General features: G+C 33.5%; 2 protein-coding genes across 6 annotated transcripts in view; both read right to left on the reverse strand.

Moving 5' to 3' along the window:
* Positions 1–127: 127 nt before the first annotated feature.
* LOC123711362 lies at positions 128–6,876 on the reverse strand. Of its 3 annotated transcripts, none has more exons than XM_045663916.1 (5): positions 6,816–6,876; positions 2,524–2,801; positions 2,084–2,327; positions 1,619–1,913; positions 128–1,533 (listed from the first exon to the last, which is right to left on the reverse strand). In XM_045663916.1, the coding sequence occupies exons 2-5, from the start codon at positions 2,774–2,776 to the stop codon at positions 328–330; spliced, it is 1,998 nt and encodes a 665-aa protein (XP_045519872.1). In that variant the 5' UTR covers positions 2,777–2,801; positions 6,816–6,876; the 3' UTR covers positions 128–327. The 3 variants fall into 3 exon arrangements, with proteins under 3 accessions (XP_045519872.1, XP_045519870.1, XP_045519871.1); XM_045663914.1 differs by lacking the exon at positions 6,816–6,876 and adding an exon at positions 5,793–5,931; XM_045663915.1 differs by lacking the exon at positions 6,816–6,876 and adding an exon at positions 3,906–3,923.
* A 2,391-nt stretch (positions 6,877–9,267) lies between these two features.
* The window catches only part of LOC123711344, a 48,319-nt gene continuing 38,028 nt past the window's right edge, over positions 9,268–19,558 (reverse strand). For 2 of the 3 annotated variants that reach the window (XM_045663883.1, XM_045663881.1), the window contains exons 4-10: positions 16,099–16,701; positions 15,456–15,661; positions 14,856–14,955; positions 14,336–14,483; positions 11,424–11,549; positions 11,034–11,158; positions 9,268–9,976 (exon numbers count right to left, since the gene is read on the reverse strand). In XM_045663883.1, coding sequence (XP_045519839.1) covers positions 9,948–9,976; positions 11,034–11,158; positions 11,424–11,549; positions 14,336–14,483; positions 14,856–14,955; positions 15,456–15,661; positions 16,099–16,701 — 1,337 coding nt within the window. In that variant the 3' untranslated portion in view covers positions 9,268–9,947. The remainder of the gene's footprint in view (positions 9,977–11,033; positions 11,159–11,423; positions 11,550–14,335; positions 14,484–14,855; positions 14,956–15,455; positions 15,662–16,098; positions 16,702–19,558) is intronic. The other variant, XM_045663882.1, reaches the window with a different exon arrangement.

The raw sequence follows: 19,558 nt of genomic DNA on the forward strand, positions 1-19,558 counted from the left end.
TATTAGATCAGAAAGACTTGATTTGAACATTTTCTAATTCACATTTATAAGTTAATTACGATAGTATAATTCCTAAGTCTAGATAAGTAGATAAATAGGAAATACTCATATAAAAATAAATGCAAGTCGGACATTTTAAACATACAAAATCTTACAATTAGTAAATATCAATAAAAATACCTAAAAGTATCACAGACAAACGAAATTAAATTTCGTCAAAATAATCGATAGTATTAACTAAACATATAAAAATGTAAATAATTTAAAAGATCCAGGTATATAGATAAAAATTAATTACGAAAGAGGTATTTTCAAGGGCGATTACATCTAACAATCATTATGACATACACAGAAAATACGATCTTTATAATTGTTACTGACAGTGCAGGATCCGAGGCCTTTGTAACCCGATATAATGTTAATCGAACCCACAAGCTCCATTTCAAGACCGCGACGTAATACTTTTGCCTCATAAACCATCTCTCCTGGTGTCATTTTAATTGAAATTACGTAATATACGTTAACTTTCTCATCGTCATAATAGAAGTGTATGCGTTCAACACTCTCAAGGCTGGTCTTCATGCAGCTTGTGCATGGTTTGGTCACAATTGTGTCAGTCTTGTTCTGGATGTGATCCATAACAAAGTGAACAACTTTCAGGCCGTTAGGGTCGTGCTCTGCGAGGGGATACAGTTTGTGACAACTACACCACTTCTCTTCAATCAGTACGTCCTGACAAGTGCGATTTCCGGGAACTATGTTGAAAAGACTTTCGTGATTGTTAAATTTTTTAGTGACGTATTCTGTGGTTGTCTTGGGCCTACAATCAGACAGTTTATATATATCGAACATCGTTTTGTAAACGTCATATGGGGTGACCAATCTAAACTGATTCACAATCATTGACTTGTATTTCTCGGGATATCTGGATTTAAATAATGTGGGTGGCAAGATGAAGAGCAAGGGCATTCGGTCATCGTAATAACCCTCTACATTCAAACGATCCTTTCCAAATCGTACTCCGTGGTCACTGAAAAATATAACGAATGTGTTTTTCAGGACGCCAGTGTAAAAGAGACGGTTCAAGAAATTTTCGTAGATCTTGTCGACGTCTTCTGGGTGATTCGATGGATTGTGACTAAATGAGTTCATCCAAAACAATCCGAAAAACGGATCATCTCTATAGGTCATAGCGAAGTCGTAGGCATAATCAAGTAACTGTTGTCCAGATGTAACTTTGCCTGAACATAAATATGGTGTTCCGTCGCAATTCTTGGTTTTTTCGGCCATTTTGAATAAAGGTTTCATGTAGTGATCAGTGGGTTTGATTGTCAAAGTATAATTCTTGCTGAATGTATCCGGCAGAGACACGTAATCTTCTCCGTAAGCTGTAACATATCCGAGAGAATTGAATGTCGTCCAAAGTAGTAGGTCATTGCAGGGGTCCATTTGTCCCAGACACTTGTCCGAAAATATTTGAAACTTCAGACCAGTTAATATCGCCATTAAGTTTGGGAATGTGTTATCATCAACCTGAAATTATATTGATAAATAATTACATGGAATAGTAAATACTGATAATTGTCAATTATAATTGATTTGTGATAAGGCAATGTACCTTATGATATCCCCTGTAGCTTAACCAGAAGTTACTTTTCATGAAGTTGAGTGTTTCGGTCATGGTCTGAGCAAATCGGGGTAAAGACATGGAATCCATTCCTATCATTAGTATGTTGAACCGCGTTTCACATTTCCTTTTCTTTTGGGGTTTCTTCTTCTTGCAGAAAGCGTACACATCATCGTAAATCACATGAGATTCGTTTTGACTATCGTAACCAAAGCATTGAACGTTTACAAAGTCGCTTTGTAGCATAAAAGTGTCTCCATTTTCACATTTGTTACAGCTTGAATACCTATATAAAAAAATATTCATTACTATATTTCTTAAGTATAAATGGTGTGGAATTTCTATCAACTTACTTGTACCTGTTTAAATATTAAGTCGTGTATAATTTTATTATTATTATTAAAAATACATATATATCTTTAAGAACTAACAGAATTATGTTTAGATTTCACTTACTCATCACTATCTTCGATTTCATCATCTCCCTTCATATAGAATCGTAAGCAACATTCATGGTTTTTGTAGCTTGTATTCTTTTTTAAAAAATCATCTTTAATTAACACTCGTATGTTACTGGAATCAATTCTTGTTAAAAATACCAATCGTTTTCCGCAAACATCAGGTTTTACTTTTCGTTCTCTTTTCTTGTATGACACCATCATGAGGGGAATTTTACATCCAGGCGTCCATAGCATATGGGCTGAAATATTTTGAATAGTTTTAGTATTTATGTTTAAATTGATAAATTAAATTACAAACATCTAAAAGTGCTTTTTAATTTCAGCCTGACATCTTCATTTTTCGCCCAACATTTTCATACAATATTTCTATTGTATGTAAGTCATATACAAGTTTGAACGGGGCCTGTGCTAGTCTGAATAAATTAAATTATTTACGGTTGGTATTGTCCTCTTCCATAGAATAATCCGATTCATTTTCAAATTTGTATAGTTCGTCTAATGGCATGTGGTTCATTGGCACTGGTTGCTGTTTATCAGCGACCTGGTGCAGGTCCTTATTGAACTTTGAGGTCGTATGATGGGGCAGTACGGATGTCGAATATGGTGCTTTGTACAGGTGGTAGATTATCAATGTGATTAAAATCGACCCAACGGTTACCACCCACAAACTTGTTTTTAACTGTCTCATGTTGAATTTTCTTAGCCCATTTAACCTGGAAATAAAACATCCCATGATGCGACAACATCGGGAAAAGTTTCTGGGGGGAAATGGATGGAGAAAGCAAAAAAACTGATACAAAAGTTGAGAAGGAGGCCTGTACCCATAGGGGTCCATACTGTAGAACAATGGATGGAAATAATAATAACTAACGTAGATTAGTGTATCAACAAAGCTAACACATCAGATTGTAATTTGTAGTATGGAATTAAAGTGACTTTATTATTATTTATTAGATAGATATTTATTTATTTTCCAAATTGTATTATCGTTGCAGTAATATAGAAATACAGTACAATTAAAATCAGTAAATAAAAAGGAAGACGACTGGCAGCCTCGTCGATTTCAAGCGAACTCTTCCAGGTAACATGTGTGAAAAACTTTTTGATACGGCGAGCGCAAGAAGTGCAAAACTATATAAGATAAAATTACTTATAGAAAACTAGAGGAAAGAAGCAAAGCAATTGAAACATATGTAAAGAGTACAATGGATCTCATAATCCCAAAAAATATGGTCTAGACAATGATCCGTGTTAAGGTTTCAAAACAAATAGTAAAACACTTAGCCTGATTAACTCGCTATAGTAAATTAGATCTTCTTTATAAGATATAAACGTAAGTTTAAACTTTACTCGTTACTTACTTTAACTAAATAGATTAATACTAAATAACAACTTTTATTTTTTTGATCCTTTAAGGAAAGAGCGTCCAATACTTAAAATGCCGGTAACCCAATTGCGAGCCTTGATAACAGCAGGTGAACATCCTGCATGTAACCCCCTGTTATTTTATAAATTTTATTTCCACTGTTATTGTCATCATGCATTTTAGATCAAATATATTGTAACTTGTACTGTAGAAAATATATTATATGTTTTGTGTTGTTCTAAATAAATTATCTACTCATTAATTGTAATAAAATTATTTATAACAAATATTGCGGGGTAGATTTAAGATTCTTCGTGCTAATTTTGACGTAGGGTCTGTGAGTTGTATACAAACCTTGTACCATTATAATTAAATCACGAATTATTAACAAATAGCATACGTAAGCTTTGATGATTCACGGTCGTCACGATTATATACAAAAAAATCTAACCTCGACGGTGAAACACACTTTAACACTTTGAAAAAATATATGCAACATTTGGAATCCATTAAGCAGTGTACGTCAAACACGGCTATGACTTCGTTAATGAAAATTCAATTCATTTTTTTGTTTAATAAACAATTGACAGCAAAGAATATTTTTACTTGTAACTGGGTGATATAATTGCTAATGTATAAATGTTCGTTTGTATTGGTTGATATTTTCGGATCTTCATTTATAACCGAGTCTTAATTCTTCAAATGAATTATTAAAAAACAGTCATTTGGAAATTACATCCGATCTGAATGTTGTTAAAAAAGTAATAGCAGACTGTTTGAACTAGGGATGCATACGATACCGATCTCGATGATTTGGGTGTGCCGATATTGCCGATACAACGATACATTTCAAATTTCGCGCTTTTAATAAGTAATGTAAACGCGCATTTTGTTTCGTTGCAAACGAGGCACGGACTATCTATGCCCAAGGAATCCCCACTATTTATTCAGTTGTTGTCTCTCTCATTTGCTTTGTCCGTATTCCATTTCACTAGACACTTTTATTGGCTTTTAACTGGTATCGGGCGTAGTATTTTTTCGATAGGTACCAAATTAAATAAAATACAGAATTACAAAAATCTTATCAAGGTAAATTTTAATTTTAACAGTTATTTATTTTATTTTAATTTAATAATAACGGTTAATTGTTAGTTTTAATAACTAAATCTTATTCAAAGTTTTTGACTGTTCATATTTTTTTAATAAAATTTAAAGAAACTTGACATATTTTACCTTAATTTAATTTGAATTCAATAAGCGTTGGTATTGGTATCGAAGATATTTTTATAAGATTATCGGCATCGGTATCGAATCGGCAGGAAGGCGTACCGATGCATCGCTAGTTTGAAGCTACCGGATATACAGTATTTTTATATAATTGAGACCTTCAAATGATTAAAATCATAAGTCACAACACAGTCTTTCTTTGTCTACAATTATAAAAATATATATCTCCAGGTGATACGCCATTTTCGTTAACCACAGAGCCACGGGGTCGTTTTAGGATAATAATGCGTTTTATTGCGATTGATTGCGATAGCGATTGCGATTGCGATCGATTGCGATTGCGATTGATTGCGTTGATAAAAAATTCAGATAAACGATAAATACGATAATCGTTAATTAAAACCTAAACATAACAATAAAATTTTCTTAACCTATAATATAAATCACACACACACACATAAAAATAAGAATGTGTTTTTACTGTATTAACACCAAATGTTCCACACGAAAATCGATATATATTTCGCCTAAGACATATATTCAAGTCTACAAGATTCTTACGGACATAAAAAATAGTTATTTTGTCTTGATGAATCACTTATATTTAATGGATTAAAACTAATAAAAAATTTAAAAAAGCATTATTATTATTTATTAAATTGTTCTATTTATCAATTATTATTATTACTAGGTTAAGAATATTGTAAATACTGTATTGTGTGTTAAAAGCTTAAATTTATTTATACCGGAAAAGTTTAATGAGCAGTGTTGTTAAGTGGTGAGGCTTACGAGTCCAACTCTTAAGAGTCATGCGTTTAATTCCCGGTTGCGTACGAATAGATTTCTATGCGAAAATTACACTTCGTACAGCGTACGTGATAGTTTCAGACAATAAAATATTAAAAAAATGTTCTGACATATACCGGAAGTTAATTTCGTGTTAATTCCCTAATAATAAGAATGTCTCATGACTATTAGCATATATATATTATAAGTACAACACGAAGTAACGCCAACGCCCAGTTTCTATATCATACGTGTCTAAATAATAACAACGAGTCGTAATAATGATTGATATTTTGAATAGACCGTATTAAAAGATATTACTCACCCAAAATTTGTTCTAAAATTTATGTAACACTGATTATTATATTACGAGTCTCTCAGGTCCATATTCAGACTTACGTATAAACCCTGACATTATACGGTTCTCCAGCTATCCTAGGTTATCAAGCATGCGCAGAAGTTCCGAGATATCCAGGGGCCAAAAACAGGACTCAGGACATGCGCGAAGCTGCCTCACCCAGTAATTTACCTATATTAGATGTGTCGCCATATATCTCAAATATAGATAATATAGGTAAATCATTTGAAAGACTATGGTTTAGGACAAAAAATAAAAAAAATAAATAACTAGTATTTTGATAACGCAAAGAAAATTTAGACAATAATGTTATAGTTAGATTAGATTTTTCCGAGTTTTTTTTTCCAAGTTTTTTCCGTCATAGCACGATTTTGACCTGACATAAGTTTTTATAGTAGGTACATATGATATAATTATTATTTATAATATTGCATGATAGGATTAGGATGTATGTTTATATAATCAGTATAAAATTTTCGCGAAGCTCATAAGTTAAATAATTATAAGACCGGGCTCCATATACAATAACGACTCGTACCTAATTGCTACGAGTAACGAATTGACAAACGGTACTTTTCCACACAAAAATCAATGGCTTACACGAATTAAAAGAGTAGATCGTTTCTCTGTTCTATAAACTTATTTTACAACTTTATGGCCGTGGCGCAAACAAAGAAATATAAATTCTAAATATCTTAGTATGTAACTCCCAATAGAGATTGAAATCCAGACTTCAATGTAAAGTTTGTGTTTGCGAGATTTCAAGTACGAAGAGATTGTATATTAAGGACATATTATCATAATTGCTTAGTCGGTATTGGAAATTACATTAGAAGTTATAATATTAATTATAAATTAACACCCTCTTTTTTGAAGTCCAAAGAAGAAATATGCGGCTGCGCAAGATTGTTAAAAAACCTTTGCTTATAAGCTTATCATTTAAATTAATAGTGAATTATCAATTAATATTAAATAGAAAATAATACATACCCAGAAGTACGCACAACTAGGACCCAATGAAGGTCTCTAAAGAGTGGTACAGCCTGGGAGGCTGCAGCCTAAGCTTTGATGGCCGGGAATTGCAGGCGACGCATGCGTGACGCGGCTCCGTCGATATTTACTGCACATGCACCTTGCTATCAATTATATTGATGTTGTTACTAGGTCAGGTGTCCTATCCTAAGCCCCGGGAAAACATGCGCACTAAAGATCTAAAGTATGTTTTATATGTGTGTGTTTAATATATTTATATTGACACAGGTATGTTATACTTAAAAAGGGTTAAAAGAAAAAAAAACGTCGGAATTTTTTTAACTTAAAATTATAAAAAAATAATTATAAGTTTATAATAATACAAATAGCTTTAATCCAGTTAAAAAAATGTTTTCTTTGAATGTGTAAAAGCTGTTATGTTAACATAAGACAATACTTAAAAAGGGTTACCAAATCTTACACACACATAATTATAATAAACACATTTTTTTACCTATAAATAAATAGGACTAAATAGTTTGATCTCGTATTTGTCTAATGTGTGAGGTTTAAAAATCTTGGCATAGACCTCCTTTAACAGTTCTATACTTTTTGTTATTAGTAATTTTTCTAGAAGGTTTCGGAGGAAATTTTTCGCGACAACCAGCCACGGTGTAAACGGCCACACAACAAAGCCACGGTAAATTTTTTATCTATTAATTTTTAATTTTATTTAAGTTAAGAATATTGTGAATGCATATAGTATTTGTGTATAAGTATAATTCGGTTTAGAATAAGGTACGCCAGATCGGCCTTGTTACCTTAACTGTTCTTTGTTCTATTCTTAAAGACTTCTGCAGTTCGAAAAAGACCACCAAAACAAGTGATACGATCCTTCGTCAACGTCAACCAGGTAAGAAGTCAAAGTCAAAAATCATTTATTCATATAGGTAATACAATTTACATTTATGAACGTCAAAAAAAGAACTATACATTAAATGATTCTAATTTTACATTAACTGCCAGTTCTCTGCTCAGTTCAAATCAATGGCGTAGAACGGAAGAGAAGAACTGGCAATAAACTCTCCGCCACTCTTTTTAATCGCCAAAGGTTTTGTTTTGTTTTAAACAACGTTTGTAAGGAGCTGCAACCATTACACCATGTTCCACATAAATATAATAAATTAAAAGCAATTTTTTTTTGTCTCAGGTTGTCAAAGATCCTCTTTCAGCAAGAGGCATGGTGAAATAGGATCACGCACTTACATTCTCGTGGGAACAACAAGCAAATACATAGTCGAAATAGCTAACATAACCGCGTACACGAATTCAAGTAGGACCAGTTACCACAAGTAGCAACCGTTCACGAGTATCACGCATGGCCAGCCATCGGCCTCCTCGCCATATTTTAGGGTGAGAGACAACCCGACGCATAGCCGTGCCATGAAGAATGGAACATAGGCGTCGGTCTGTTGGTGTAGAATGTGGTGGCTCAGTTCTGATACCGATAAAACACTGACAGGAGACATTTAAATATATTAATAGAGTAGAGGCTGACATCATCTTGGAGCTATCAATTTTGTCGTGATTATGGTAGGCGGTGTGCACTATTGGCCCAGCGAATTTAGTGTGCTTGTCTTGATTATTGATTATTCTGACTATGTTGGCACTTAATATTCGCTGGTATGGTGATGGAATACATCGCGAGAAGTCCAGCATGCCTTAACCTAAACTTCGACGGCGTATGTTGGGCTCAAGGAAGTCTGATCACCTACTTGGCTATTAGAAAATGGAAATGATCACGAAACAGAACATAAATCTGACGTCAACACCCCATGAGTTATAACGCAACAATTTATGAAGTGAAACTTCTTTATCGGCGATCGAAAAAAGATTACCGTCACATTTTTCGGTTACGCGTAGTAATAAGGTAAAATTAAATAATTGTATTATTTGTTTCATTCATGTCTATGTTAATAAAACCCTTTTGTTAAACTTTATCTTATTTAACCAATTTCTGTAAAGTTGCATGTAGTAGATAATTTTTCGTAAAATAAGATATAAAGAAGTTACACTTCTTACGTGTGTAAACTAGAACACACGCGTACATTATTTTCATATAGAAAACCTTTTTACTAATTTGCTAGAACCGCCATCGCCATATATTATCAACTCTTAGCTACACTTGCTAATACACGCGCACACACATCCATCCACACATACTCAATGTCTTATAGGACTTGTGTTCGATAGTTTGTACTAGTTCTAACACTAAACCTGTTTTAAGCATGTACCATGTACCACTGAATAATTATTATCTAGTTACCCACAATACAGGACTAGTGTGAGGACTAGCGATAGATGAGTTTTGTCATAACCTTTTTGTCATGAATATAGGTTTATATTATTATTTCTATAAGGGATTCGAAATGAAATTAGAGTTTTCCTTAAAAATGTAAATATAATTTATCACATCCACACAAACACATTATAATACAATAAGTTACATCATCGACACTCTCATTAAACTAAATCTAGATTCTAGAAGACTCTCCTTACAATTAAAAGTGCAGTAAAAATAATTCACAAAGCTACTGGCTGACAAAATAATAGCCACAGAGTGTATAATTAATAGGTTCATAGGCATTTAAGAAATTAAAAAAATTACTAAATTTATATATAATTAAAAGTTTGAAGGTTTGAAAATTTGATACTGAAATTCCAATTCATTATATCCCGAATCATAATATCATGAATAATTTATAATGTCAAATTTAATTTACACAAAATAGTTTGACAGCTCTCGAAACTAAAATGACATTGACATTCCAGAATACTAGCCCACGTCATTTTAATCAATAATTTTACTTATAATTTGAATATGGAAAAGCGACATTAATTACGTGACAAAGTATCGCAAATTTTAAATTGGTGGACTTAATCTATGTATTTACAGCTATATAAAAATGAAATGCAAGATATAATAGAGTATAACTCGTCAGTCTTATGAGCGGGGGTTTATAATCGGTGTACGAGCCTTTATGAACTTCTTATATCAAACAAAAGATTAGGCACATTGCTATTAAAAGGAAATAATTTTAGAATATGCAGAAATATACGACCGCAATTATCTAATGTGATCCTTCCTGTTCAAGGTGCTTCTGGTGCTGATGGACATCCTGAAATAATTAATTCATTATTTACCACATATATTAATGTATCCTATGCAGGGAGGAGATTTAAATAATGTAAGTAATTCAACAAAGTTAACCGACGTAAAATACCAGTTCACATTAAAAACAAATGGGTAGTCATAAAAAAAAATTTGAAATGATATCTATGAAATTTAACTGTTCCCTAAGTCAGTAATTATTGGGAATGAAGTCATATATAGTTCAAACTTAGCATAGAACATGTTGATGATATTATTAAAATGAATTGAACATTTCTCACTGTACCAATAAGCTTAGCAGATATAACTTAAAAAAGTAACCAAAATAGTAAAATTCAGTTTATTACGATAACTTATGCTGCCGCCTTTACGTTGTATAGTCTGTGGAATGATGTGAACTGTAATTTTCACTGTTCAATAAAGAACTATTTTGTGTATATAAACTTTATAGTTAATTATTACAAAATATGGAGCTACACGTGAAAGTATGGTGTTCTAAATATTGTGTCAGTATTGAAACAGGTGGTTTGTTCAGGTTTTATATTATATTTGGTACCTCCTTATGTCGCAATATCATATTTTAAAAATTGATATCACGAGGTTAGTTTTACTGTGAAAAGATTTTTATTCAGAGCCTAGTTTGTGAATGATTAAATGTTTTATTGGAGATTCAGAAGTTATTTTTGTATAAGACAGATATGAATAATGGCAAAATAACATTGCCAAAATAACCAACCATTAAAATCAAAGAAAACCCTCGTAAAAGGTTTCTTTATAGAATGAGTAAGAAGACAACTTTGTAGAATAGATAATATATATAAGATTAGTTTATTGTTATTTAATTTTATGATCATATTATAAAATGGTATTGTTTGCGTGTACGAAGCAATAGGGCGCCGAGCAGCTTGTGGCACGACATCTAGTGGTAAGAATACGTAATTCTTTATCTATATTTAATTATTCACTTATAGTCGCTAAAGTCGTCCAATCGCCGCGTCACGTCTATTATTTCATTCTAATACGTATATTTTTGGAGATGTACTCTTAATATCCTTGACACTTACTGCAGACTGAGCAGGCTATCTCGTCACTGTTATCCCCACAACCATCCCGACCCGAGCAAGCCACGGCTGTGCTTCGACATCGTCCATTGCCGCAGCGAAGCGGGCAGAAGTCTGCTGCGCGCCATCTATCGGACGGAAAGTATTTTAATAAGTCAGTAAGAGAGGGCGCTGTAATCAACTTTAGCATATTAGTTTAATTGGGCTTCAAGATACGATGAAAATATAATTCTGGGTTTTTTGTATGATAGTAATTTATGTTGATTTATTCGTAACATCGAGGCTTCTCTGTTTTCCATGCCGTGAAATTTTAATGATTTAAAATTATATCTCTTCATATATATAAAACTCTTTTATAAACCTGAAATCAAATTAATGAATAATTTTACATACCTAGATTGTTCATTACATAAGTGAGGTGGTTCGTCTGAGGCGTCCTTGCAGGAAATGATAGCATTGCAGAACTCGTACTCAGGAAGACATTCGCCCGAGTTGCAACGGAATGTGTGACGTGGACAACTGGAAATTAAGATTAATCATATCTATATATGGTTATATACATTGGTTTAGTCCCAATAAATCACGCGGGGAATCGAAGCGAAGAACTCCGGCTTAACGAAATTAACATTCAAAGTTGTAACTAAGGAATGGAATGCTCAAAGGTGACGCACATGAAATGTAATAAGATTAACGGTGAATTCAACATTCTAATTAAACTTTTCAACGTGTTGAATGGCCTTTGGGTTAGTAAACACTAAATTTCTGGAGCGATGTCAAGAGGTCTTTTACTATTAGAATCCGCTACATAATGCCAATGTAATGCATGAATCCGTGAGATTAGATTTTAGTTTTTTGTTGTTAGTTTTTTTGTATTTTTTAAATTACGTTTGGTAATTATATAATTGTTCAGTGTTACTTGTTATGCACTTTACACTTAATACTTTCTTTTTTTAGATTTTTCCTTACAAGGGTTTTTTTTTGGCCTGGAAGAGAGTTTGTTAGCGTTGTTATTTGTTTTTCTTTTAATGTAACGAAGAATATATAAATAAATACCAGTTTTTTGTATTATAAATCTCCGCGACTCTTGTGGCGAGGCCTAATTTAAACACATATTTTGTTGAGAACTCGCTACATTTCATTTAATTTGATTTTGAAGATTTTTTTGTTAGAACATTTCGGATTATAAAGGAAATAGTATGAAACCGATTGTTTCCAAGTAAAATAACAAACTCTAAATGTTGTTTCTTTAAATAAATTTTTAGCAACACAGTTGAGTTTCATTCATCATATATATTTACATTTCTATATATGCATGGGCGAGTCCAGCCTATACGTTTTTGTTGCAGAGAGTGATGTAAAATACTATTGCAGTCCTAATATATGTACATAATATAGCATTTAGCAATATACTATGTTAAAAGGGTAATATAGGGTAAAATATATTTTGTATTATTATTATCACTATGTAGGTTAAGAAAATTGTAAACACTATTTCTGTTTGACATAAATACGAGTATAAACAACAAAAGATACTTGGTAAAGTAGGTTTCGAAAATATTTAATATCCAGCACGAAGTCAGGATCAGGTCGCGGTGGTATTAACTGTTAACACTAAATCATGTAAGTGAATTTAATATATATATATTATGCACTAATAATAAATTCGGTGACCTAGTGTAAATGGGTCATGGCCTCAGATTGATGGATCATTTCTTCATCCTCATAATATATAAAGATCGTTTAGAATTATCTTAGATTTTTGGATTTTTGTTTTCCTTCGCCGTAAGAGCTACTCTAAGATACGTACATAGATAGAAAGTCAATTGGTCTTTGGGGGTCGACATAATAAATAAATAATTTATTTTGAAGAGAATGACATATATTGTTTTGCTGTGTTGCATATTCAGTCAACGTGGATCTGGCTACCCATCGAACAGAAATCCTCGGAGCAGTAATCGCTCCGTAAGCCCAGATAACTTCTGAGGTTTTGGAAGCAGCTATGCTGGCTTAATTAGCCAGGACTAAGCGTACAACGGACCAGATAGACGTCTAAGCTCGGAATCGTGTAAAGGGTTTGTAAAGCAGGTTAACTGATAAACTCAAGTATTGTATAACATAATGTACGATGAAGGAATGTGAACGGTTAAACCTGTTCAGAATCTATTACGTTGAAGTAATTACAAGCGTGGGAATTGTTTATTTAGTCATATGTGGGACCACATATGACGAATTGATGTAAGGTTTGAAGCGACTTCAAATAGGAGCCTTACAATTGAACGACATTTTCTTATACATTTTCTTATTACTTTCGATTGATATCAATTTTTTTTTGAGTAACTTTTTGAATTTCGTCTTGTATATAACAAAGGACTTTATTAAGATAAAATTGTTGGATATAGTTTTAGTAAGATACTTAACGACTTGGCCACGTAATGTAACATTTGGATTTAATATTCAATACATATTTTCAGTACTACCACCTGAATAAATATTTGAATAATACATATTTTCTTGCCCGAATACGGTGCAAGTTTTTTTTATGTTACAGCAGGCAAACGGGCAGGAGGCTCACCTGTTGTTAAGGCCCTATGCCAGCACAAATTGCTGTGTCAGTGTCTCGAGGTGGACTGCGGTACGCAATGGATAGCTGGAGCGCTGAGGCGCGCCGGCCCGTAATAACAATTAGTTATGTAAAACATTAAATTTAAAATTAATGTAATTTTATCATTTTTTTTTCAGAAATGAATTACTTGGCTTCTTCTTTATACATTTTCGTCATAAAATTAATTCAAAGTGTCCAAAATATGTTTGTATTTTTTATCTATCGAGCGAAGTTCTTTAAATCTTGTATCGATCTTTCAAAATGGATACATAAACTACTCAACTCCTTCATATATTTTATCCATTCACCATACTTGAAGAAACGATGACAAGAAATGCAAGGAAACAATGTACTTTTTTGGAGTTGTGCGACCGTATAGGCCCTTAACTGATACCGCCGCACAAGGACACTAAGTGCCGGAGGGTTCGCAAATGCGTTGCCGGCCTTGTAAGAATCGGCACGCTCTTCTTTTGAAGCACCCTAAGTCGAATTAAGAGCAGCTGGTTCCACATAGGGGTGGTGCGCAGCAAAAACTGCCTTAGAAAACGCTGTTGTGGAATTTGTTTGTTTCTCATTTCCTGCCAGTAACAAATGGCGTCCAAATTTGTCATAGACAATTTGGTTAAGTTTAGAATAGAATATTTATCGTCATAATCATATTTATCATTATCTATGTATTTCTACATAAAACCCATAAACATACCCTTTACGTCTGGTCGCCTTGCAATTCCTCTCATCCTCTCCTCCGGGACACTGCGGCGTCCCGTCACATCGTGACGCGCGGGACACGCACGGCGAACCTGGTCCGCCGCAACGGAACGCGTGCATCGGACAGCGCTCGCCCATGCCGTCTTTAAAGTGAACAAACTCCAGTCACATCTTGATTTAAGATATACACATACATTTCCTGAATATAATATATGTAATAATATCTAACAACACTAATATAGCACTAGCAGTATTCCACTTTAAAATATTAATTTATAATGTTTCAACAAGAAAAACGTTATTTTTAAAATAACAATGGCAAAACGATCATGCTAAGCGATACCGCCGTCAATGGGAACTTCCACTGCCAGAAGACCAGTGAGTTGCCGTTCTTTTTAGAACTGATACGCCCTTATCTAGAATCTTCTCTAACTAATCGTGAAGTGTTAGTAGGTTTCGAAAGTTAAACAAGTAACAAGTAGTGCAAGGGATATAGTAAGGTGCTAGACAGTTACCTTTACCAGTACCTAAGCATTTCTCATCAGAGCCATCGGGGCAGTCCTTCCTCCCATCGCACACGAAATACCAACTGATACAGGTACCAGTGGATCGACACTGAAAAACCATTCTCATATATTATTACTAAACCTTTAACCAGCCACATCTTATTGACATATAACTTTGTCCGTCCTATTTTATTTTGTGCCATCGTTATCCAATTTTTTCCAGATTATATATATATATTTAACACTATTATTAAACATGTTTGAATTGTAATCACTGGGCTGAGGCTTTTCCACGGGTAACTAAAATGTTACACTTGGTCACGTGGCCATTCGTTTGTCCCTCTCGTTACACCTCAATATAGCATTTGCATCTCATAATTCAGTGTTTTAGGTTATAACGTTTTCCGAGGGCTTAAGCCCACATATTCATTCAAGACATTCACAACTAAGAGACTAGATATTATTATTATTGATATTAAAGAGCAAAAGTTGTTAAGCTGTCCATTCACCATACTACCCACAGCATAGCACCTAAAAATGTCCTTTCCTATTTAACAATAACTATTATTATAAGAATAAAATAATTTAGTCCGTTTCACTTAAACCTACTTGGAAAGTTCCCGGGAGACAGCCTCTATTTCTTGCAGAACACGCAGCAGTGGAATTGGTACGGTACATGCAATCACAGCGTTTGTTCACGCACTGTGTGTTAGGGTCCACCTTCTGGCATTGGCTATCAATGTAACAAGGCATACCCAAGGACACTGGCCCCAGATCCAGCTTAGGCACTCCATCTGCCCTTACGCGTTGCTTATCTGAAATTAACGTTTTTATCCTAAATGTAAAATTATGTCAACAAAAAAATCGTCGATTTTAGAACGTCTATTTTTGACTTTGTTGACGTTAACAACACTCAAGACAATATGACTTAAGATGCGAATTACAATATTGACCTTAATGATGATCAATACGTGACTGTTATCAAAATCCTGTTGAAAATTATCTCATTACTCTGTCAGAGTCGCCTTTTCTATATAGAAATATAAGGCTCTAAGTACTAAAACATTACAATGAATATGATATGGATTATTTCTATAGAACACTACTGTGTTTAATTGTGCGCAGTAGTAACATCAATTTTACGATGACATATAAAACCTCCTTAGGGGATTTGAAGTTTACAAAAAGGTCTATCGATACTTATCAATAATTCTTACTGGCCCAAGTTACGAAACAATACATTGCGATTTACCTTTGAGTGACGATTTCTTTTGATGCCCTTTCTGTTTTGCATTTTCTTTAGAACTACTCTTTTTGTTACCCTTCTTATCAATCGACGGTTGTGTTACAACTCTATAAACTGGCTGATCATTTGCATGTAGATTCGCAGTCATTTCATCAACTTTAAGTTCATTAGATTCTCCATCCTTCCTGTTGGATACTGGTAGACGTTTCGCTTGTTCCACAAATGGTACTTTCATAACGGCTTGCATCAGCGGGCTATCCTCTTGAGTGCTTAGAACATCATTCTTGCTTGTAAACATTGGTAGCTTACTTGGTTTCACATCTTCGGATGCGACGACTAAGCTGGCTTGTCCTGAAGGATCTTTCAAGCTGGCTGCTTCGTAATTATTTGAATTGTCACCCGAATCATTGATTGTATCTTGCTCTGCAATAACCGCCTCTGTAGCGTACGCGGTTAGTTTGATTGGAAGGCATTTATTACCGGATTGTTTGAAATACGAATTGCAAGAACATCTTCCAAAGAGGTTCGGTATGACAAATTCGCAATGGCTATCCTTGTCCCAAAGACGACAGTGTTCGTTCATGTAACAAACATGGGATGGTGGAGCAGCTGAAATGAAAGTTTATTATATAAGATGTACCATACATTTATTGCTATACCATTATCAAGTCCACTTAGTAATCAAGAACAGTTAGTAGCTTTCATGATTATGAAGACATAGTTAACAATTTCACGCTCTAATTATGATGTCTTTGCAATCAAATGATTTAAATCCAGTAGTCACTTAAGTATGGGAAAGTTTGATACACCTAATTAAAAAACAGCCAATTAACACGACTTTGTACTCGTGTTAATTGATAATAATTACATCACGATAACAAAAAGTCAAAGATTTTTTGTTTATGTATTTCGTCCGCGCAAATAACGAAGTTAAATCAATAAAGAGTTAGACCTTTGCGAACTTTAGACATAACAGTTACAATACCAACAATACTATTGTCATTTGAATTGGATCTACATGCCATAACCATCCATAACAATCAGTGAAACATTCCCATAACATGATCACATTACGTAGTACGGAAACCGTTCACGGTAAGTGCGTGCAATGTTTAAGAGTTCACTTTTTCCCATAGAACCAAGATAAACTTTAACAACATCCGTTTATGGTAATGTGTTTAGGATGGCGATTAAGAGAAGTCAAGTCGGCACGCAGTTTAGCAAATCATGCTCAACGTAATATTTTATCATGAAATTTAAATCACTTTAAAAGTTTTGAATGAAATACTGATGTATGAATAAAAATTATTAGAATAGAGAACGACGAAATACGAATTATTTTTTATTTGGAATGTTATAATATATAGCTTCTTCTATATGGAGGTCTTTTTTTAGAACAATGTGGGCTTTAGCGTGCGACTCTCATCCCTGAGATCGTAGGTTTGATCCCAGCTGTGCACCTATCGACTTTCTCTCTATGTGCGCATTTAACATTTGCTCGAACGTTCAAGGAAAACATCGTGAGGAAACCAGAGACCCAAAAGGGCACAGAAGGCTGATCACCCACTTGCCTATCAGATTGACAAATGATAATGAAACAGATACATAACTCTGAGGCCCAGACCTAGAAAGGCTCCGCTGATTTTTTTAAGGCAATTGTATGTCGTATCTTCCAGGGAAGACCCCACATTTCGCAATAGAAAATGTCTTGTGAATCGGATCATGGAAGACTTCCAGCCATCAAGGTGATCTATATATATGTCGCAGCCAACTAACTTAATTAGTCGTTCAATCAACAGTCTACTCTGTTCACTAAGAATCGCTTTAAGCTGCAGTATTTGTTACAACATTTAATAAACTGGCTGGCTAATGAAACATCTGACATAAAAAAATATTTATTTAATATTTTTTAAATGTAACATATTACTGTTCTTGGGAAATCATTAGCGACGACATATTGACAGTTTGGAAAGTTTCGATACTAGGTGGCAGTTAGTAGAATTAAAATGAATTGAAGACGCTAGGCAAACAATCGATTCAAGTTATTTCATATTTGCCTAGGTTATTAAACGACTAATTGAGCTAGTTGGCTGAGAAATATTCACAGGTCCAATTTCTATAAATGGATAATATTACTTATCAGTAATATTGGCCCAAATATGTACCCAACTAGGTATACGTGGTATTATTGGCCACACACATTCTCTAAATAAACCTATTGCATAAGGCTGCTGCATTTGAATAAAAAATAAATCGTAAATGATGCCGTGATTATAAGTCAAAGTCAAATTATTTATTCTGGCCTGTTAAAATTTCACTTGTAAGTCTACTTGTCTTTTCCGAAAGGTCATATGAAGAATAATGGGCAAGAAACTCCATACTTACTATTTTAAAAATAGTTTTTACAATGTTTTGTATATATCACCGGAATTTCGGAAAATTCGCAAGTTCATAAATTTCCTAAGCAACTTTCGTAGGATTCTAACCGAGAGATTAATTGTACTATTTTACGCCCATATTTTCGAAAATTCATGAACTTACCGAACTCTCGCGTAAAGTAATAAGTAATAAAAGCGATAACCAGACGGAATGTGCGCTCTGACTGGTTGAATAAGTCACTAATCTAACCTACCCTAATCGTAGAATCTTATGAACGGATATCCGTTAGTTTATAAAATTGATAAATTTGCGAAAATATGGGTGTAAAATAATACAAATTATCTCTCGTCTAGAATCTTATGAAAGTTTATAAATTTCCTAGAAAATTATTTAATTTACGGATGTTATTATGTTCCGATGACATATACGTTGATTTGATAATTATACGTAAGACCATGTAGCCAGAATAAAAAAACTACTGTACTAAAATAAAGTAAAAAAAATAATTCAACCACTATCTAAGTTATTATGGCAGTTTGATTTAAATTTGTAAATTTTAAATAATGTTATTCTGATCCTTCAAAATTGTTGATGCCCAATTACGAGGCGTATCTAAACTTTCATCTCAATGACACGATGGTCTATTTGCAGTGATATTTCTAATCGTGATTTCGATCAGCGGAGATCAAGACCCGACATCGCGAAATCGAAAGCACCGATCAAAAGCGTATCTTAAATTGCGTAAAATATGAGACATTTATTGGATACCTTATAAACGGACGTTATAAATAAATTCAACATTTTTATGTTGTAGAGTTCTCTTATGGGTTTGTTTTAATCATTTAATTTAATTTCATATACAAAAAGCAGACATGACAACATAAACATATGAAGATCACACAAAAACCAAACAATAACTTAATCAAAAATATTTCAGTATTTTCCCGTATTACTTTAGTTGCAACTTCTTTTGTTTCTTTTCCTCACAGCGAAAAAACAATTTCATAGGACGAAATATTATTTTACTTAAACGTGTACAATTTGACTGATTTCGTTTTGATGAAAGTGGTAAGTCACTAGGCTGGAA

Source organism: Pieris brassicae, chromosome 6, assembly GCF_905147105.1.
Source record: "Pieris brassicae chromosome 6, ilPieBrab1.1, whole genome shotgun sequence".
Classification (NCBI taxonomy): Eukaryota; Metazoa; Arthropoda; class Insecta; order Lepidoptera; family Pieridae; genus Pieris; species Pieris brassicae.